Below are 21,834 nucleotides of genomic sequence, written 5' to 3' on the forward strand. Positions count from 1 at the left end.
GATCCATTGGTGTGTGAGGTCTGGGGTGTTTCAAACCTCTGCTACCCTACCTCTCACTGGCAGTGTTTTTAGGAGGCAGAATTCTGGCAGTTAGAGGCCTTGAGAATGTCATATTAGTCAGGTTCTCTGTGGAAACACCCTGGCCCTGCCACCCTTACTGACCCTAGAGGGTCCAGGAGTGAGAGCAACTCAGCTGGGGCTGACCCTCCTTCCCAGTCGATGCTCAGCAACCTCAGCACAACCTGCTCAACCCTAAGCCCTGCTGTGAGGTCAGGGTGGCCTTTGTCCCCTTTCTGGAAATCTCACCCCTTGGAGGGTTTGGTGTGGACTGGAGGGGATGAATCAGCATCCAAAGGTGATGGTGCTGGGACTGGGCACCACAGGGCTTTGTAACCATGGGCTGGCAGCACCCAACCACCCCACAAGCATGTGCAGGTACAGCATCTCCCCACCTCCTGCTCCAGCTGATTTCCAACTGCCCTAGATCCAACCTGTTGATTACACAGCTTCTGGGAGACCTGATGCAGCCCTGAGGGATGAGGAGAGAGGGTTGGCCAGGTGCTGGAAGCTTGCGAAAGGTAAGCAAACACAGGCCTGAACCTGGCTGCTCCTGCTTGGGGGGAGGAGCTACAGAAGCCACCCAGGATAAAAAGGCTCCACACAGGGCTTCAGAGAAACCATTACGTGCCTGTGTTTCCAAACCAGCTTCCACCATGGGTAAATGGGGAGCCATGTGCTGAGAACAGAGAGAAGATGGGGCATGGTGCCTGAGCCAGGCGTGTGGTGCAGGATGCCACGGAGGCTTTGGAGAGCAAGGAACCTTTGCAAGCGCCATGGCACTGGCTGGGGGCTGCAGTATGCTGACACTGAAGGGGGGGTTGTGATGTGATGGTACTGATGGCGAAGGCTGGGGGCTGTGGCATGACGGCATTGGTGGCATGTGCTGTGTTGGCAGAGCAGGATGATGCTCATCTATGTTTGGTCATGCTTTTTCGTAGTCAGCAGCCTGCAATATCAGCCCTTTGCCTCCCTGGCCTTGCAAAGGGCTTACACATAGGCGTTTTTAGGGCTGCATCTCCCAAATCACCCACGCTGAGTGAGCCCCCAGCCCACCCTACGTGTTGGGTGCTGCCCGGAGGCTGCACGGCAGCATCCCGTCCCTGCCTCTGCCGAAGGACGTGCTGCCACCTACTTGCACCCAGCGCAGGCAGGGGCAGCCCTGCTCCTCTCCCCTCCTCCTGCTCCTGCTCCTGCTCCTGCTCCTGCTCCTCCTCCCGCTGGTGGCGGCCCCCTGGCGGCGGCTGCGGCCGGGCCAGGCCGGCAGGGGGCGGTGCGGGGTCCGGCTCGGCTCGGTCCGGCTCGGCGGGGCCGCGCACAGCCGGGCTGCGCTGCCGACCGAGCCCTGTCGAGCCGTGTCGTGCCGTGTCGTGCTGCCGTGCCGAGCCGTGCTGTGCAGTGCCGCATCGTACCTTGCCACGCCGTGCCGCCCGCACCGTCCGCACCTGCTGCGCCACCGCACCACACCAGGCAAGTGCCGGGGACACGCGAGCGGGGCCAGCCGAGCGACGGTCGGTGCGGTGTGGGGTGCTGGTCCGCAGGCTGGGGGTTCTGGGTTTGGGCGCAGCGTCTGCAGGGCAGGATCCGGAAAGCTGGATCGCGCTGCTGGATGGGGGTGTTGCGCACACAGGGAAAGACGCTGGGGCTGGGTGCTGAGTCCACAGGAGGGATCTGGGGTGTTGGGTGAGGGTGTTCAGTCCCTTGGTAAGGCCTCGGGTGCTGGTCTTGGTCTGCAGGCAGAGTTTGGGGTGCGGATTGGAGTGCTGAATCTGCATACAGGATCTGGGGTGCTGCGTACGGGTGCTGCGCACACAGGCAGGGTCAGAGGTGCTGAGTCTCGGTTTGGATCCACAGGAGGATTAGGGGTGCTGGGTCCAGGTGCTGAATGCATAGGCAGTGTTGGGGGTGTTGGATCTGAAGAGCTGGGTCTTAGTGGGGTTCTGCAAGCAGGATTGGTGGTGCTGGATCTGTGTGCTTGGGTGCTGGGTTAGGGTGCTGAGTCCACAGGCAGAATCTGGGGTGCTGGATCCGAGGTGTTGGGTCAGGGTCTCTTGATAGCGCCTGGGGTGCCGCTTCTGGGTCTGCAGGCAGCATTTGCAGTGCTGGATCTGGGTGCTGAGTCCACAGGCAAGGTCTTGGTTCACAGTAGTGGGTTTGGGGTTCTGGGTCTTGATCTGGGTCCACAGGCAGTATTTGGGGTGCTGGGTCTGTGTGCTTGGGTGCTGGGCCTGGGTTCTAAGTTCACAGGCACCATCTGGGGCGCTGGATCTGGGTATTGAATCCAGAAGCAGGATCCGGGGTGCTCGCTGTGACTGCTGCACACGCAGGTAGGGTCTGTAGAAGGTGGAGCAGAGCTCTGACCTGCTGGGGTTGAAGTCCAGGGAATGATGCCTTGGGGGAAAACAAGAGAGCAGAGCCTTGGAGGCAGGATGGAGAGGAGTTCAGGGTAGGTCTGATGCAGGTGAGAATTTGGGGGTGATGAGAGGGAAGGGAGGTGGGATATGCTGGTTCTGGTGGCAGTGCAGGGAGCTTTCTCTGGGGACAGGTTTGGGGTGTGAGTGAAATGGGGCTGGGGGACCTGGGTAGGAGTGATGGAGGGATGTGCTGAGGGTATAAGGGAACGCAATGATGGGAGTTGCAGACAGGGCACCAGCTCCAGAAGGAGAGGGCTGGATCCTGCCTCTCCCTTCTCCAGCTGGCTGAGGGAATTAGGGGTCTGCAGGGAGGGGAACTGCTGGCAGTGTTTGGGGAGGCTGAGCATTACCTGGGGGGAGCTGGAACAAGGTACTAAACTGGTGCAGGTGGTGCAGTGCAATCCCTGTCCCCATCTGCTTCGTTTTGGTAATTTCATGGGTGGTCATGGAATGTAGCTTGTCTGAGCCTTGACTGCTTGGGATTCATCTCCTTGGCATGCATTGCTTTGGGGGCTGGAGATGCCCCTGGGTGAAGCAGACCAGCTTATGCTGGGGACTTCTCCGCATTGGGATTGAGCTGTATCTCTGTGACAATCCAAGGGTAGAAGGGACCTGCCATGCACCCAGGCAGCACTGGGGTTTGGGGCTCTCTTTGCGCTCTCCATCAGTACCCTTGTGGGCCAGTGACTTGCCCTGGCCTTTAAAACTGAGAGCATGAAGTGGGAGGGGGAACCATGAAAAGGCTTTTCAGGTGCCAAGAAAAACAGTCTCCAAAGACAAAGAGGCTTCCCAAAATGGATGAGGAGTACAGATTCGCTCAGATGCAGGAAAATTATTAATAACAATAGTGGCATTTTTGGTGCTAGTTCTCCTGCCACTGTGTGCTCTGGCTGCTTTGCCTCCCTCTGCGGCAGGCACAGGTTGGGACCCCCCCTGGCTGAACCCCAAACCTGGGCAGGATGACCATGATGGCTGTGGTGATGCTGCATTCGTGCCCCACAGGACAGATCTCTGCTTCATCTCGGGTTTGGCCAGGTTTGCTCTGCCCGGAGGGGTGAAGGGCAGGGAGCTGCCCCCCAGCAGGAAAGATCCCTATCGTGACTTTGTTTCTGTGTTGCAACCTGAGGGGGGGGAAAAAAAACCCCAAACCCTGACAACCCTTTCGGTTCCTGCAGATGAGGCTTTGTGTTGCAGGCTTGTTCTCCCCCACTGCCTTTTCCAACATCCGTTTGAACCTTTCACCACTTTACCCACCAGGAATGCAGAGGGTTTGCCGGAGCTGGGAGGTTTATTCAGCAAATCTGACAGGTTGTGTACTGGGAAAAAACATCCAGGTGTGCTCAGCAGGGCTGGCAAGGAGGGCTCTGCAGGCACCCTGTACAGGTGGGCAGCAGTAGGTGCAGTGGAGAGTGGTGCCAGCCTCGCCTGGCCGCCTGTGGGGAATTTCCCTCCCTGTGCTTGCCCTCCGGCTCTGCTTGGCATCTTGACTAGACTTGCTGGGAAGCAGCTCATGTGATGAGTGGTTTTGGAGGGGAGGGCAGGGCAAGTCTGTTCCAGGGGACCCTCTGCCTCATGGAGTGGAGGGGATGATGCCTCCAGAGCTTTTTATACCCCTGCTGAGAAAGCCCCCATCCCCCCACAGTGGTGTGGTGCCTGTTCCTGGTCAAAGGTGAGAGCTCCCTGCCTGGCCAGTGCTTTAGGAGGAAATACCGCTGCTGCCATCTCTCTCTGCCTGGCTGTGCCACCAGCTCCTGGTGATTTACAACCATGAGGGCTTTGCAATAGCAAGGTCATCACCAAACCCACCCCTCCTTCCTCTCCGGGCCTGAGTTCTTCTGTTTGGAGATGAAGGAGGCCAAGGGTTTCAGGTACCGTGTTACCGACTGGTGTGAGGGCCGGAATGCAGCTTGGTGATTCAGGGTGTGCTCCAGGTTCTGCTTTTCTTTTTGCTTAAAAGCTCCCTCCAGGTACAATCCCTCCTCCGTTTCCAGATGGAAGGCTCTTGTTTGCCTGTTGCAAAGCCCAGCCCATGTAAATAATGTGGGGATCTGATTTTGGGGCAGCAAAACTGGCGGTATGCAAATGACTGTGGGAAAGGCCAGATTCTACTGCTTTGTGCTGTGCAGTTTTAAACTCAAAGTTGAATATCAAAATAGGGTTTGACCCCAAACTGGAGCTTTGTTAGAGGGAAAGTAAAGGAAACAAGAAGAGGTGGTTGAAGCTGCAAGCCCTAAAACTGCTCTTGTCGTCTGGTTTTACTGGATGTTGGAAAAGAAAACAGTTTATCTTCGGAATAAATAAAAGGGAGAGTGACAGACTTGCAGCAGAAAGCCCCACGTTCATGCCAGAGAAGCTGGGTTGTGCTCCACCTCTTGCCTTGTTCCAAGGGGAACCCAGGTTGTATGTGATTCCTGAGCCTCTGTTTCCCCTTGGGAAAGCCCCACACAACGCCAATGGTGGGAACCCCAGGCATTGGCAAGAAACATCTTTGAAACTCAAACCTGGCTTTGGAAAAAATAAACTGGAAGACAAACCGGCTCTAAACAAATACCCAAGTTAACTCCGTGTCTTTCATTGTATGAGGCCAGTGAAATGAAACACGGTGCAGCCACAGAGACAAGCAAATGGATTCAGATGCCTCAAAAACCCCTGAAATCTGCTGGCTTTGAGATGTCCTTTTACATTTAAGGTTGGGATTTTTCTCCTTTTCTTTCTAATTGTTCCTGGGAATTTAATTCTACAATTATTTTGCTGTTTCTGCTGAGGAGACAATCTGCTTCAGCCACAAAGCCTTTGAAGGCTGAATTGTAGATTGCATCCAGCACTGAGCCACTTGGATGCAGACGCCCCCTCACTGGGAGAATATGCTGTGATGTGGAAGGCTGTCTGTCTGTCTGTCCAGGCTCCTGGCAAGTGGTAAAGCTTGTCATGCTGCAAATGAGGCAGGAAAGGATGGAAGATGTAGGAGTTTGGGATGATGTTAGCACTGAGCCTGCCTCTTTCTCACTGTGGAGGAGGTGAGAGTCCCAGGGGTCTGCAACGCACATCCTGGGGCTCCATGGCCATACTCTGCCTCCTGCATTGCCTGGATGTGGAGATGTCCTGGTAGTGGTGAAGTCAGAGCCAGGCCACCGAGTCTTGAGTCTCAGCAGCATCTGGTTTCACTTCCTCGTTGCGGCACAACTCCCCATTGGGCTCTCGGGTGCTCCTGTACTGAAGGGTCAGCTCAGGGTTGCTGCTATGGGTTTTTCACACGGGAGATATGGGCTGTAAAGGAGAGAAAAGCCATGGGCACTGTGTCCTTGTTGCTGTCTTGCAAAAGCTGAATGGCCTCCAGCATGTGGGGAATTGCTTCTGCAAGGGGAGATTTGCTGCTCTGTCCAGGGTTTCTGCATCTAGTCTGGCTGTGGCATCCCTTAGTGCTCATGGTCTCACCACTGAGCTGCAAGCATTTGCCCTTCAGCCTCCCCTTCTTGCACCCTTCCCTCCTGGGGCAGCTCCGAGCAAGGCTTCTGGAGCCAGACAAAGAACTGTTTCAACTAACAACTGGCATAAGTGGGTTTTCCATTAGGGTGAGCAGTGGAGGAGTGCTCTGTTCTGCCATCCTGGGCACTGTCCTCTTGCCGTCTGCTTGTGGCATGTCAGGAGCAGCTGGAGCAGAGCTGTCCCTGTGTTTAGCAGGTGGCTTTAAGCAGGTGATGCCAGCCCATGGCACAGGCTGGAGCAGCTTTCCTTATTTTCTCAGTTGGATTTTTTTGGGTGGGTTTGGATGGGAATGGCTGGAGACCTGTCATGGGGACTTGGCAGTGAACTCCATCACTGCCTGGCAGCCTCTTTGAACCTCCTGCTCCACATCAGACTCAACCTGATGGAGGAGAGGAACAAGTTCTTGTGAGATTAGTGAAAACAGGGAGCTTGGGAGAAGCTAACACACCCTGATCCCTGCAGCCATGCAGGGGGGGACACCATGACTGGTCCCTGCACCTTGTGGGCAGGCAGCATTCCCCAGAGGAATGCTGCAGGGGGCTGAAGATAAAGTGATGGTGCTAGGGACCAGCAGGGTGAATCTGTTGGAAATTGGGCTGTTGTTAGTTTTATTGCTGGTGGATCAGCTTGTCTTTTCGGGGTTGTTTAGCTGTCTGGCTCCCATCAGCACTGGTGCCCCTTAAACTGGCCCACATCCCCTACAATTCTGGCTCACTCCCATCCATCACTTTGCTCCTTCCTGTGTCTCCTCCCTGCTGTGACGTTCTGAGATCAAAGCTGGGTGCTCTTCTCTGCCGGATGTCCTGGGCTCTGCTGGTGGCAGATGGGGGCTGTGCTGTGGGAATTCGAAGGCTGTTCCCATGGCCTGTTGGAACGTGCTGCTTGCCTCCCTGGCTCCATGATGGCTGAGCTCTGCGTGGGGGCTTTGCACTGGGAACAGGGCAGGATGCTCCGTGAGAAGAGCTGATGTTGGAGCTCTTCCTCCCCTCCTCTGTGCCCAAATCCCAAATTTGGGTAAGGGAGATGTATATCTGCTTCCTGAATCGTGGAAGCTCTAGTGTGTGTCTGCTGAAGCACCTCAGGGTCAAGCACGGTTTTGTTTAAAGAAAGCAGCTAAAATAAACCCAGCAAGGGGCTCCCAGAAGGTCACTGTGCTCTTTCCCTCCCCAACCCGGCATGGATCCCCTCTTCCCGGAGGCCTTTCAGCAAGTTCACTTTTTTTTTTCGCTGTTGCTGACAAAAATCCTGGCTGGTTGAGAAATATCTGTGCAGCAGCGCCAGCCCAGTCCCACGGGTCAAATCCTGCCCCTGCAAATCTGTGCCGGGAACAGTGGCTCGTCTTGGGCTGGCCTTTGGGGATGCTGCCAAGGGGAACCCATGTCCTCCCAGGGCAGCCCAGGCACGAGGCCATGAGCAAGCTCCTCAAATGGATGGGTGGACAGATGCACATCATTGGCTTGAGATGGATCTGATGTTTTATCATTTGCTGGTTGAGCTCTGCAGCATAAGCAAAGTGCTGGAAGTTCGTCAAGGGCTGAATTAAAGTTGCCTGGCAACCTCCATCCTGTCTCCTCTTCCTGCATCTCACAGGATTTCCCACCCAAGGTCTGCCGCCTCCGGGGAAGGGGGGCCCAAAATGCATTGCGCTTGCAGCCAGGCCGGTGCCAGGCTTGCCTCTCATCCCTGGATGCCTTCTTTCCCATAACTCATTGGCTGTTCCCACGCCTTGGAGCTCGGAGCCTTTCCCCCAGCCCACACCAGGAATGGGTCGGACTGTCTTGGCTGAACCTGACAACTCATGTTGGTCCCTGGAGGGGTAAAACAGTGCAGAGCCAGTGGGAATGAGACAGGGGGAGTGAGTGGTGGGGAAAGCTGAGGGGGCTGCAGTGTTATGTGCCAGGCTTGGCCCCAGTGAGTAAAGTCGAGTCAGCTGCATGGGGTTTGTAGTGCCTGGGCTGGGCTACTATGAAAAAGCCAAGTGTAAATGGTGTCTTCTGGTGCAGTCCCTGATGGGGCTTTGATAAGGCTGTTTTGCAAGCCCATAACCCGGAGGAGACCCAGTAGAAATCTCTGCCTCCCACTGTGAAGTGAGCAGTGCTTAGTCTATATTGCTAAGGGGAGCAGCCCATGAGAGGGGAGAAATGTCCAGCAGCCATTCCAGAAGCTTGCTTGGGCTTTTCTGCATCTTGGTGGAGCAACCATAACCTGTTTAGGGAGTGGTGAGATGGGAAAGAGTCTCATCCCACTCTGCAAATCAGTCCTGCCATCCAGAATGGATGCTGGGGGTAAGCTGAAGTGCTACTCCCACCTGGCATTTCCATTCTTTCTTCTAAGTTCCTTTGAAATTAAAAAGCTGGCATAATTTTTAGCTGTGCTGCTGAGGAAACAGCCATGAGGGGCCAGCCCATAAGACCCCATCTGAGTCTTTCCTTGTTTGCCAGCCCCAGAGACAGTGCAGCTTCCTTGCTCTGCAGCTTGCAGACTGCTTTTGCTCTCAGGTTTTGCTGCCTTGAACTTTGAGGACCATGGGACAGCAGGAAGGGGCTACCGTGGCCCACAGAAGTTCTGGTGCAGAGGCCATCAAAGCATGTAACAAAGCTGGTCCCTTTGGCCTGTTGCTTCGGCTGGATCCAGGTTGGTGAGACCTGCCGCTGTGAAATTCACTGATCAAAAGCTTTTTGCTCTTCCAGAGACGCTGGTCATGGGAGTTTTAAGGAGGTGCTGACTGGGCCAGCCCGTTTGGGTGTGCTGTGCCGGCTGGCTGCCGGTGGGAGGCTGATGCCGGCACAGTCATGCTCACACAGCTTCCGTCATGACCCAGTAAACCCAGTCAGACCTGACCAGGGCTCCCTCGCTGCCCTGTGTGCTCACCCACGCCTGCACGCCCCCGCCGCCCCACTACTTTCCTGGTATTCCCAAGGGACCAGCAAACCCATCCCACTGCTGAGAGACGTTGCCTAGGTCTGGCTCCCTGCTGGGAGGTACGGCTGAATCCTGTAGAAGTATTGATAGCCAGTGGTAGGAGGGTGGGCTTTTGTCTCCGTGGATGTTACATGTTGTGATTAGAACAGCTGGTTCCTGGCTTCGCCCCTGTCGGTGGGTCTGTCATCCCTCTGTCTGGGTCCTGCCTCCACCATCCTTCTCGTTCAGTGTTGCTGGCCGGGGTGAGACTGGGGTCGGATTTCAGGTCCTATGTCAGCTTCCGCTGTGCTGGGAAGTAGGTGAGGTACCAAGGGGCTTGCGACCTCACTCCTTGGAGTGGGCTGGGCTTTTCTAGACAGTTTTTCTCTTAAACCCCTGCCTTCATTGGAGCTGCTGCTGTTTTTCAAGCCTCTCTCTGTCCCTTTTTGTTTCCCTCCCCCAGAGAAAACTCTGTGGCTATCTGTTTCCAGCTTTTCCCCATTTCCCATTGGACTGCTGGACTTGAGCAACCCAGCTGCCCCCAGCCCTACTGGTGTGTTCCATGGACCGAGACCTCCTCTGCTTCCTGCCTGGGCCCTTGGCTTCGCCCAGAGCTTACAACTTGCACTCTAACAAGGGGGAAATGATGAGTTTGGGGGTGTTTGGTGAAGCTGCAGCCCAGGGTGATGACCTGAGGGGAGCCAAGGATGGTTTCAGTTCCTTCTAGTTTCTTCTCCCCAGTACTAGGTATGAAAAATAAAAACTTGAAAATAAAAAAAATAGGGAAGCTTGAAACAGCCCTTCCCTTTCAGTAAAACATTAACTGGTGCTTACAACGTAACTGATTAAGTGTTCTTTAGGACAAAGTTACATCTGATCTCGGGCAAAGGAGTCTTTGGAAATGGGTGTAGTGCTTCCTTGAAAAAGCGGAGGAGCCCAGCCCTGGCAGCATGGGAGGCTGCTGCCCCCTGCCTGGCTAGGAATCCTGCACGGCCCCCCAGCTTAATGAGTTACTTTTGTTTTCCTCTCCTTGTGCTGGCTCGGTGCTCACGATGGTTAAATGTTACCTGGGGCTGGCTTACAGCACAGTGCTTGCTTGCCCTGTGATAAGCACCATCCCTGCCTCCCTGCCCAGCCATGCTCCCGGCTCCAATCCCCGTCACATCAGGAGCCAAGCAGCAGGCAAAGTTCAGGGATTGTTTGTCCTGGACAGATAAGGCAGGGACGTCTGGCAGCATGTAGGGCTGTTACTTGTTTGTTAGCGATTGTTCTTTGCCTTGTCATAAGAATATTTATGCTCCCCTCTGCTTTCCCATCCCAGGTCCAGCAACTCTTGTGGCTTACTCATGATTCCAGGCTCGTGTCCCCATCTGGAGGCCTGGGGGAAGGGTCCCTGCAGGTGGCCCTCCTCCCACTGGCAGAATGGAGAGGTGTCAGCATAGGGCTGGATGAGGTGCTTTGGTGCTCCAGGCACACCTGCCATTTGCTTTGCCCACAAAGCTTGGTGGGTTTGGCTCATGCTAGACAGGATGCCACCAAAGCAACTGCTTTCTCGTTGAGCTTCATCTGCACTCACTTGCCTTGCCTTGTCATGCCAGGCCCATTGTTCATGAGCAGACCCTCGGTCTGGACAGGGCTTGTCCCATAAATAGGAATTATTTGGAAGGAGGATGCTCTGGGATCTGCACCCCATGGAGTTCAGTTGCACAGGCAGTACCTTGCCTGCACCCAGGTTTGGGTGCTCTTTGGGCACCGTGTGGTTCCTGGCAGGGCAGTGAGACAGCAGGGAGCAAGGGGACACATCTCCCACCTGCCTCATTCCTGGAATGCTCTGGGGCATTGGTCAGTGCAGGTGTGAGGTCTGGGTCTGAATCACCTTGAGGGAATCAGCATTTTGATGCAAGCTTCAGAACTATGGCTGAATCCACATTCAGCCTCTCGCTTTTCCTTTTCAGCCCCAAAGCCCTTTTCACTTTGGTTTCACACTGGTATTACCTCCCCTCTACCTGAGATACAGGAAAATATTTGCTTCAGGCTTATTGTCTGCAGCGAGCGTGTCTGAGCAGCTTCTCTACAGGGCCAGGTGATTGATAGATAGATAGATAGATAGATAGATAGATAGATAGATAGATAGATAGATAGATAGATAGATAATTTGTAAGCCCCTAAGCAAACATATAGGTGCTTGTTGCTCCTGGGGAGCTCTCTGGCTCAGAGATAGCCAGTTGTCTCTTAATGCCTGTGAGATGAACTGGTGGCTTTGCTCCTAGTGCAGCTGGGAGAGTTAGGGGGCTGTTCGTGAAAGTGAGTGCCGAAGAAGATGCTGAGCTTCAAGGCAGCTTGGGATAAAAGAAAAACTGAAATCTCATGGGAAAACACTCGGGGGAAAAACTGTTTCCACTTGGAAAGACTTGATGCCAAACAGTTCCTTCATGGGTTTTCCTTCACCTTGTGTCACTGCATGCCTGAAGCATCCTTCCTCATACCTCTGTCCTCAGGAGTCTCGTCATTTCAGAAGGGACAAAACTGGGGACAAGTATCTTGCATGGCAGGAGACAGCCAGCTGGGGTTTTGGGAAGGAACAGAGACCCCCACCACTGCTCATCCTGCTGCTCTGGGGAGCAGGAGTTGGGGTACCTTGGCCCTAAGCTCCACTCTCTGCTTTTGGGGGCAAATGTGCCTGCCATTTGGGTGTGAAATGCAATGGGGGATCAGCCGGGTCTGCCAAAGGATAGCCTTCTGTCAGGGGGAGCTGGAGGAGCAGAAGGCTGGAAGCAAAGGAGGGAGTAGCCCAAAGGAGACCTGGAGGAAAATGAGCCTCTGAGCAGCTGACCCAAGCACTCAGCAAGCAACTGCCCCTGCTGTGCACAGAGGGCTTCCCAGGGGAATGCTGCAGAGGCTCACTCCACTCAAACTCCCCTCAATGCCCTGTGCTAGCTGCAGGCTCAACACCTTGTGCCATGCCTTAATTTCCCCTTTGGCAAATGAGGGTTTGTTTTTCCCTGAAGCTATCCCCAGTCTGAGGCTGTGCCTGTTCAAGCATCCATGCAACTTTGCAGTTGGCTGCTTCCCTAGCTAGCTTGCTTGTGAGGTGCAAGGGTGTCTGACTCAGTGTTCTGTGTTTCAGGAGGGTTTGGTGGCCATCCCTGTCCCAGGGAGCTGGAGAGTTCGTCCCGAGGATCAGCTGTGCTGGCCTGGCGGCAGTGGCTTGGGCAGCTGCCCTTGCCAAAAGAGCAGGAAGATGAGTGGAGGTACGGCACATCTCCTGACGACTCTCTTCATGGCAGTGGTGGCAGCAGTGGGATACCCATCACGGCGGTCTGCCACTGACCTGGATGCCACCCCCAGAACAACAGTCACCTTTGAAGGTAAGGGTCTGTGGGTCCTGGTGGCAGCAGTGAGGTTTGGGATCTTGCTGGCACTGGCCTTGGTGCATTGTGACTGCATCTAGTCTTTGCCACTCTGCTGGAGCAGGTGGCTCAGCATGGAGTGGTGGCTACAAGGGGGCCTCTGATTCCCTGCACTCCCGAAATTGGGTTCCCCATAGCTGTCTGGCACTGGGTGCCCCAAGGAGTGGAGCACGACAAAGTCATCTCTCCAAAAGCCAGAGTGGGATAAGGATATGCAGGGAGCCCAGGGAGCCAGCCTTGGCCAGACCCTGGCCCTGCCCAGCAGCCCTTGGAGGGTGTCCTGAGCTGGGCATCACACATGGGTTGGGCTCTCATGGCCCAAGTAGTCAGCAAGCTTTCTTCCATGATTTTCTCTAATGGTCAATGGGCTCTTGGCTTCCAGCCTCTGTGGTGTCAGCAAGCTCAGCAGTGTCATTGTCACTTGGGTATCCACACAACTTCATTGACCTCACTAGTGAAGGTCAACTCACCAATCGGTGGGAGCGAGTTTCATTAGCAGCTGGGGTTCCCCTTTCTCTCCAGGCAGTACCTCCTTTTTTGGTAGGAGGAAGTAATTACCTTTGCAGATGCCTCATGAGGTTTTCTCTTCCTGCTACGGAAGGGTCCAAGTCTGGTTTGGGTTCCTGGCCAGGGCTGAATCCCACCTCATACTTCTTAGCACTCCAAATTGTATGTATTTTTTGGCTTGGTGGGCAGGAGTCCCTATCCTCACTGCAGGAGTCCTTCTCTTCCATGGCAGTTTGGGTTCAGGTTTTTTTATCCTTCCCTTTGGGCTGGCTGGGCTCGATTCAGAGCCAGGGTCACTGCTGGCATATTTTTGCTTCCTCCAGCAATTTCCCATACACCATGGCAGATCTGTACTGGGCATGGACATTCCAGTTCCCACCCCTGAGCTGTGCTTTAATTAGCGGGGAAAAATTTCCGCAGTGAGCTTGAGCCGAATTAGTGCTTTTTGCCTCCTACCAAGCCTCCTCTCTTCTTTTCCTCCTGCTGTAACTGCTGGCATCCAGCACTGTCTGCCTGATAACCTCAGTGGGTGTCCTCTCACCCACTTCTAGCTCCATCCTCTTGTCTTTTCCCAGTGGCTCGTGCCATGCCTGCCCCGGGGTCCCCTCTCAGACCCCTGTTCCCTTTGCAGAGCTGTCAGGTGTCCGGCGCTTCAACGCGCACACCCTCAACTACAGCACCCTGCTGCTGGAGGACGACCGGGGGATCCTCTACGTGGGCGCCAGGGGAGCCATCTTCGCCCTCAACTCCAGTGACGTGGCTGACGGCTCCCACCGCACGGTGAGCCTGGCCTCTGCCTGCCACTGGCTGGTTGTCCATTCCTGTTCCACGCTGCCTGAGCCCTGTCCAAATTGTGGCCATGCTATCCCTGCTCATCCTCCCAATCTCCATCTCAGGTCTTGCCTGGAGGTGATGTCTCCAGGTCTGTCCCCAGATCTCCTGTGGGTGCCTGGTCCTAATTCCCAGCCAGGCAGTGTGGAGATAGCAGTGGGAGACATCCCCAAACTCAGAGCTGCCTGCTTCAGGGATACCCCAGTAGAGCAAGGGGCAGGGGAAAGATCGCAGGGAAGGATACCCCAAAATCCTCTAGGCTCCTGCAGTTCTCTGGGGTGTCTGACCAAAGGTGTGGGTGTGGGACTGCTGTCACCCAGGGTTGGTTGGATGTGTGCAGGGTGCCATCTTTTGCTCTGAGCAACCATCCACTCTCTAAATAAGAGGATTTCATCTGATGGCTCTGACAGAGGTTGGAGCCTACAGAGACAGGGGGACCATGCAGTGGTGGGGATCACACAGTAGCAGTCTCTCTTCCCCTTGCAGATCCACTGGGAAGCCTCTCCGGAGAAGCAAATGGACTGCCAGCAGAAGGGCAAAAACAACAAGGTAGAGCGAGTGGGTGGGTGCTGGGGAGGCTGCTGTTGCTTTCCCTGGTTTGTAATGCCTATACTCCCCCTCCGCAGACTGAGTGCTTCAACCATGTGCGGTTTCTGCAGCGGCTGAACAGCACCCACCTCTATGCCTGTGGGACCTATGCCTTCCACCCACTCTGTGCTGCCATTGTGAGTACCACTCAGCACCACAGCTGTCACCTGGCCCCTGCCACCATCACCCTGGGGAGCTGCAGCCCCTGTCCTCAACTACCATCTCACCCTGCAGCCCCACTCATTTTCTGCTCCTGCCCCAGCTTGTGGCAGGGGCAAATGACCCCTAGGCTGGAGTGAGTAGGTTTGTGGATGCAGCCACCAGGATGCAGATGCCTGAAGTCCCTGCCTTGGCACTGGAGTTGGCCTCTGACCGCATAGTGACAGGGCTTGGAGTGGATTGGTGCCATGGGGGGCACATGTGACCTAAGCAGGCTGGGATGTGCCAGCCCTGAAGCTGGCTGGTCCATGGTGCTTGTTGTGCAGGGTCCCTTCCCACAGCAGGGGCTGCAGAATGGCTGATGGCCAATCGTAAGCATGCCCAGGAAGGGTGACAGTGGTGAGGCTGACTCAGAAACCCCTCCCTAGGCATTTCCTGGGCCAGGCTGGGAGTCTCCACATGGCTGTGACTCACAGCAAAGCATCCAAGAGCAGCCTTCTTCACTGGCAGTGGAACTCTGACCCCTTTTCAGTAGTTCCTTGAGTCAACTGTCCTGTGCCCACCTCCCTCCCTGAGCTGAGGGGCAAAGGGGCTTGGGGCCATGTCCCCAGCATATTCAGAGAGCCCTGGAGAGGCCATGCTTGTTCCCATGCCTGTGCTGCCAGTCTGGTTTGGCCATCGCACATACTGGAAATCAGGCAGAGGAGCTGCCAAGCTGGAAGGGCCTCATCATTATTTGAAATGCTTTGAACTGCAAACCCCAAAGAAAATAACTCCTGCCATGACAGCGACAGCACCTGGGGCGACCCAGCCCGGCTGAGCAGCATCTGCCAGTCAGGCACAGCCTGGAAACACTGGATGTGCTGGCTGGCTCCTGCCCAGTGCCCACACAATATCAAAGTGGGGTGCCGGGCCTCCCCGTCCCCCAGAGCCCTCTCCATGCTCTTGGCTGGGGGCTCTGGCTGTCCATGATGTGGTTTCTGACCAGCTGGAGGGTGCCGGGGGGCATTGTCTTCCCTGGACAAGAGCGCAGCTGTGGGTATTGCTTTGTCCCTGCTAGCAGCCTCTGCAGAGAGCATGAGGCTGGTAGGCAAGGCTGGTCTGAACCTCCCTGTTTAACCTGGTTCCCTCTCCCTCTCAAGGATGCCAACAGGTTCATGTTGCCATCCCGCTTTGAGGAAGGCAAGGAGAAGTGCCCATATGATCCTGCCCGTGGCTACACTGGCCTCATTGTGGGTAAGTGGCACTTTTCCAGGGCTGGCAGGGTAATGTGGGATGCCAATGACCTTGGCCCCATTCCCAACACTCCCAAAGAGGGTGCCAGCCAGGTGAGCCCTGCATGCAGGGGCCCTAGCAAGTCAGGACTTGATTCTCCTCCTCATCTCCCTGGGGAATGGGGATGCTGGTGGCCTGTGGGGCTGTCACCAGGGCCATGCTGATGAGTACCTGCCCTGCTCAGATGGTGGCTTGTACACGGCCACACGTTACGAGTTTCGGAGCCTCCCTGACATTCGAAGGAACCTGCACCAGCGGCCGCTGAAGACAGAGGAGTCCCCACTGCACTGGCTAAATGGTGAGATATTCCTGTCCCCCCCAGTCCTGTGACCAGCGTCATGGGCCATGGGACCCTTCAGAGAGTGTGGAACAGGGGGGAGGAGTGGCCCTGGGGTCCTGTGTGGTTTGCAGTGAGAGGAAACTGAGGCAGGGGGGGATTCCCTATCCTGTGATTGGTGCCCAGTCTCCACCTCTTGTTCCATGTTCCCAGATGCCGAGTTCGTGGCATCTGTGCTGGTCCAGGAGAGCCGGGACAGCCCTGTGGGTGATGACGACAAAATCTACTACTTCTTCACGGAGAGGGCGGGAGAAGAGACCACATCCTTCTTTGACAAGAGTCAGGTGGCCCGAGTGGCCCGGGTTGCCCGTGTCTGCAAGGTAGGCATGCTCCCAGCCACAGGGAGCTGAGCACTGCTCCTCATGGTGCAGGAGCACCATGCCTCCGTTTGGGGGGAAACAGGCATGGGTAGAGGGGAATGCATCTCCCAGCAGCCTGTGCAGAAATGCTCCCTGCACCCTCCTAGAGCGATGTAGGGGGGAAGAAGATCCTGCAGCGCAAGTGGACATCCTTCATGAAGGCGCGTCTTGTCTGCTACATCCCCTACTACGAGGTGCTGCGCAGTGTCTGCAGCCTGGATGGGGGCGGCTGGGCCAGCACTGTCTTTTATGCTGCCTTCACGCTCTCAGCACAGTGGTGAGTGTGGCAGTAGCCAAAACAACTTGGGCTACAAGTCTGCAGCACAGGGGGGACAAGAGATGCTTGATGGGATGCGCAGGCAGGTTCTGCATGCCTGAGGGAGCATTAGGTTGGAGCAGCCATGTGTCTGTCCAGGCTCAGGTGAGGTTCTGCCCCTCAGGAGGACCATGGAGGCCTCAGCCGTGTGCCGCTACAGCATCTCGGCAGTGCAGCGCGCCTTTGAGGGCCCCTACATGGAGTACCAGGACTCAGCTCGCAAGTGGTCCCGCTACGATGGTGCAGTGCCTGAGCCCCGACCCGGCTCCGTGAGTGCCTTGGGGTGCAGAGCAGGGGTGACACAGGGCAGCCACATTCCCCTCTGACCCCCATCTCCCCTAAGCAGTGCATCACAGACCACTCCCGCAGGAAGGGCTACAACTCCTCACAGGACTTGCCCAACAGTGTGCTGGACTTTGTCAAGCTGCACCCACTCATGTTTGAGGAGGTGAAGCCAGCCAGCGAGGAGCCACTCCTGGTGAAGAAGAGTGTGGCGTACAGCCAGCTGGCTGTGGACAGAGTGCAGGCCCTGGATGGCCACTCCTACGATGTGCTCTTCATGGGGACTGGTGAGTGTGGGATGAGTTTGCCAAGTCTGTGCTGGATAGGGGGCACACCCCACCTTCCCTCCTGAACCCCCTGCTCTGCTCTCCAGGGGATGGCTGGATTCACAAGGCTGTGGTGGTGGGCTCTGGCATCCACATCGTGGAGGAGGTGCAGGTGTTCAGGGACCTGCAACCCATTGAGAGCCTGGTGATCTCTCATGCCCAGGTGAGGGGTGGAAGAAGTAGGCGGACACCACATACAGGGCATGCTTGTGCTGCGAAGCTGGCATTGAGCTGTTTGGGGGACTGGGTGAACATGTCTTCTGGGTCAGCCCAGCTTGGGATATGTGCTGGAATGCAGCAGGGCAGCCTGGGGAAAGGGACCAGCCTGGCCCCCATCTCCTTTCCAGCTGCACCCATTGGCACTGCCTGGGAGCTAGGGGCCCTTCTTGTGCATCCCCACCAAGGGAGAGCTCTGCTGTGGGGATCTCGGGCAGCATGGAGTGCCCCACAACCCAGTAGCATCATGCCAGATCAATGCTGAGCCAGCCCTTTCCCCATCAGAGGAGCCTGTATGTGGGGGCAGCCAGTGGGATCGTGCAGGTGCCCCTGGCCACCTGCACCAGGTACACCACCTGCTACGACTGCATCCTTGCCCGGGACCCCTACTGCGCCTGGGATGGCAGGGCCTGCCGCACCACCGGCACGACGGACAGGTAAGGATGGGCTGCCTGTCCCCAGCTGGGTCCCCACGAGCCTTCCACCTGCCCCATCCCATGCTGTCGCACATCACCCCATGGCACAGTTGCCCCAGATCCACCTCCAAAGGTCTGGCCAGCATCTGGCAGGACTCCTGGTGGCCGTGACCCCATAAAGGGTGGGCTCAGCCAAGGCTGTATGGCTGAAGCCCCTCCTACGTTGCAGCACAGGGCTGGTGCAGGACATTCAGAGTGGCAACAAGGGATGTCGGAGCATCTCCGGGCGGGGTGAGTCTCTGCTGCCCCTCGAGACCATGGGGATGCTGGTGTCCTGCCTCCCTTAGGGTGGCTGGGCCAGGTGCGAGGTAGTGTGTGTCCCTGCAGGCTTCCTGCCATGGAAGAACCGGACGGTGCTGCAGGGGGATGACGTGCTGCTGCCCTGTGACCAGCGCTCCAACCTGGCCCGAGCTGTGTGGCTGCTGAATGGCAGCGAGGTGCTGGGCATGGGGCAGGACCGACTGCGGGTGGGGGTGGATGGCCTGCTGGTAACAGACACGCTGCCCCAGCACAGCGGTGTGTACCACTGCTATGGGGAGGAGCGGGGTCTCCGGACACTGCTGGCTGCCTACAGCCTCACTGTGCTGCCCGAGCTGCCCCGCAGCCCGACGGCTGCCACCTCACCCCATGCTGCCAGTCAGACAGCCAACGACATGAAGGTGGCTTACGTATCTGCCATTGTAACCTTGGTGGTGCTCTGTGCCGTGCTCAGCGCTGTCCTCCTCTACATATCTTGCCTGGAGAAGCGCAAGGGCAAATATGTGCTGGGGGAGCCACGGCCATCCAGTGTGGAGCTACAGACTGTCTCGGCCAACTGCCTGCGCAAGGGCCACCGGGACGAGGAGGAGGAAGAAGAGCTCACCTACCCTGATGGCTGCCTGCGAATCATCCCTGGTGAGGCGCCCACGGCTGCCACCTCTCCAGTCAAGGAGCTGCCTGTTGCTGTGCCCCCTCTGCCCCCTCCGCTGCCGGCTGAGCTCACCAATGGCATGGGGGCTCTGCCCAATGTCCTCCGCAAGATGAACGGCAACAGCTATATGCTGCTGCAGCAGCAGGAGGAGCCTCTGGTCTCCCCACTTTACAGTGCATCCTTCACCGAGGAGCTCAGTAAGATTCTGGAGAAGCGGAAACACACGCAGCTGGTGGAGAAGCTGGACGAGAGCTCCGTGTAGGGGCTGGGGAGGGGGGTCCTGTCAGCAGGACCCTCCTCCCCTTCAGCCCCTTTTCCCACCCCTTTGCCAGCAGTGTTACAAGACTCAGACGAAACTACCTCCTGGATGGCAGAGCCGGGCCGGGCCCAGGCTCAGCTGTTCCTTTGGCTTTTACTCACTTTTGAGACTTGCTGTACAGAACAAAAAAAAAAAAGAAAAAAGCATCTATTTAAATTTGGGAGCTCTATTTATATATAAAAACCCTCTGACGGTGGCCACAAGCTGAAGACAGGAGCTGGCACCAGGCTGAAGGTGGACACTGGGGGGAGGGAGAGTTTCTGTCTGTTCATCCAGGTGTGGAAGAGATGCTGTTGTGGACATGTGGATTCAGCTGGCCCCACTGGGTGTCCCTTGGCACATGGGAACTGGACAGCTGCTGAGAGGTGGGTGAGGAGCTGGGAGGTGGGCTGGGGGCTGACACACTGTGCCTGTGCCTCTCGCAGGGTGTGAGATCGCTTCCCGGCGCAGGGCCAGGGGGGTTTCCCCACCTGCCTGCTCCCAGGCAGGAGAGGGGCAGTACACACATCTCACATTGTGGGGGCTGGCCTCGATGGCTGCCAGCCCCTGCCTGCTCTCCCACATCTGACCCCCCAGGGTTTCCTCTCTGGGAAAGGATCGTTTGGCAAGGGACAGAGACATGGTGAAGAGCTGATGGCCTGAATGCCCTGGAGCAGCTGGTGAAGGGGTGTGTGCCCCCTGCAAAGAGGCCACAGGTGAAATACCACGCTGGGTGCCTTAGGGAGGCAGCACCCCCAGGCCTTCTGATCCTGACAGGGCTCTGCCCCTTCTCCCCAGGGCACTGGATGCAGCAACGGGCAAGATGCACTGGCAGCAGGACTGGCAGCAGCCACTGTGCCCTACAGCATGACAAGGAACCAATGCAGCACCCACACTCCCCCGACGTCTGCAGTGCCCCTGTGGCCCCAAGCATGTATTTCTGCCCTCCTGTGTGGTGCTGTTGGAGAACTGGGGTTCAGGCATAACTCTGTCATCTGTGGGACAACTTGTGGGCAGGGAAATGTCCTCACACAGTGAGGAAGAAGAGCCCTGGACAAGGGCCTGCCTCCCTCTGGAGCTTCCTCCTGTTCATGACATTTTCCAGGAGCAGCCATGGTCCCTAAATCACCCCAACTATTTCTGCTTCTGCCACCTCCTGGAAGAACCTGAGAGACTGAATTGACAAAAGCTGTTCATGTTCCAGGGGCAGAGTGGTGACACTGGAGAAGCTGTGGAGGGACAGACTTGTTGGGTTGTGTGTCCTCCCCTGTGTGCCTTGCTGGCACCTCCATGATCAGGACATTGGCAGGCGCTCAGTCCTGCAGGAGAGACAAGAGGAGGGTGGCAGCCCAGGGCTGCTGTTCCAGGAGAGTGAGGCTTAGTGGGAAAAGGCAAGAGTTGCACACCTGGGTTCTCCCATCCCACCCCCACTATTGTTTTTGCTGCAAGGATGGGGGCATGAGCCACACCCAAGGACCACCCTCACTCTCCCAAGGGAGAGGCATCATGCTGTGTCTGGCAACCCTCATGCACAGTTCCACATCCCCCCCAGCAATAAACACGGCTCTGTCTGGACATGTTATGGTGATGTCTCTCTGCAGGCAGGAGAGATGGATGCAGAGGCATGGCACTGGGGGTGGAGGAGGCTTTATTGGGGCTGCAGGCGTGGGCCCTGGACCATGAGGATGGAGGGTTTGTTGGTGAGGGGGTGCCACTGGCCCTGGATACTGGGGTTGTCAGTGTGAAAAGGCTTGCGGATGCGGATGATGTCCAAGCCGGACTGGTTGGCCAGCTTGGTGACCAGCTGCACAATCTCCTCACTCGTCTTGCTGGCGATGAGCTCCTCCCGCACTGTCCCATTCACTGCAACAGAACGAGGGGCTCGGGCTGGGATCCCCCTAATCTGCAGCCCCCCCGGGGGGAAGCTGCTGATCCCTCTCCCACAGCAGCTGCCCCAGCACCGTCTGTGCCAGGCAGAGGTTGTGCAGAGCCAGGGCAAGGCAAGGAGAGCCCCGTCCCCATCCTCTCCCCGTGCCATCCAGCACTCACAGTACTCAGCCCGCACCAGTGGGGCCATGCCCGAACGGGGGCTCACGTAGAGAACAACATCGGGGTGCTGCCGGGCGAAGTCCTGCGCCGCCTCCTCCACGAACTGCCTGGGGAACCGGGGGGGAGACCGTCAGCCCCAGCCGGACTACAGATGGTCGTAGCCACAGCGAAGATCACAAGTGGGGTCACGCCGAACCCGTGCCCTGCCCACGGGAGCGGTCACAGCACGGAAATTTGGGTGAAGCCCCCTGTGCCGGGCTGCAGCTCGGCGGTCACCGGTGCCCCATCTCGCAGGAGGCTGGGGGTCCCACTCTGCGGCTGTGGCCGTGGGGCAGCAGCACTGTCCCCTCCCCACGCTGACAGGGCAGGGGGAAGACCCCTCTCCTCCCCCAGCTAAGGGTCACCAGGCTGCCCCCTCCCATCCCGGGATGTCGGGTGGGCGCCCCCGGCGGTACCTGGCGCCGCGCGAGTCTGCTGCGGTGGGGCTGAAGAGCAGCTGCAGGCGCTGGAGCTGCCGCACGTAGCGGCCCACGCCATTGTGCAGGACAGCGGTCAGGAACCGGCTGGGCGACCCGCGGCCCGTCATGGCTCGGCGCTCACCCGGAGCCGGAACCGCCGGGAGCGGCGGGATGGGGAG

General features: G+C 57.1%; 2 protein-coding genes across 2 annotated transcripts; one reads left to right on the forward strand and one right to left on the reverse strand.

The window, feature by feature from the left end:
- The first annotated feature begins 731 nt into the window (after window positions 1-731).
- Window positions 732-20,723, forward strand: SEMA4G (semaphorin 4G). Its single transcript, XM_071563594.1, has 17 exons — window positions 732-1,527; window positions 11,986-12,226; window positions 13,407-13,555; window positions 14,093-14,155; window positions 14,233-14,331; window positions 15,496-15,589; window positions 15,813-15,926; window positions 16,119-16,285; window positions 16,432-16,601; window positions 16,765-16,909; window positions 16,987-17,209; window positions 17,296-17,411; window positions 17,750-17,901; window positions 18,110-18,171; window positions 18,268-19,534; window positions 19,713-19,864; window positions 19,947-20,723. The coding sequence occupies exons 1-15, from the start codon at window positions 889-891 to the stop codon at window positions 19,110-19,112; spliced, it is 3,279 nt and encodes a 1,092-aa protein (XP_071419695.1). The 5' UTR covers window positions 732-888; the 3' UTR covers window positions 19,113-19,534; window positions 19,713-19,864; window positions 19,947-20,723.
- A 55-nt stretch (window positions 20,724-20,778) lies between these two features.
- Window positions 20,779-21,834, reverse strand: MRPL43 (mitochondrial ribosomal protein L43). Its single transcript, XM_071563596.1, has 3 exons — window positions 21,653-21,834; window positions 21,198-21,304; window positions 20,779-21,011 (listed from the first exon to the last, which is right to left on the reverse strand). Exons 1-3 carry the CDS (start codon window positions 21,781-21,783, stop codon window positions 20,797-20,799), a joined length of 453 nt encoding a protein of 150 aa, XP_071419697.1. The 5' UTR covers window positions 21,784-21,834; the 3' UTR covers window positions 20,779-20,796.

The sequence above is a fragment of the Pithys albifrons genome, chromosome 9 (genome assembly GCF_047495875.1).
Source record: "Pithys albifrons albifrons isolate INPA30051 chromosome 9, PitAlb_v1, whole genome shotgun sequence".
Classification (NCBI taxonomy): domain Eukaryota; kingdom Metazoa; phylum Chordata; class Aves; order Passeriformes; family Thamnophilidae; genus Pithys; species Pithys albifrons.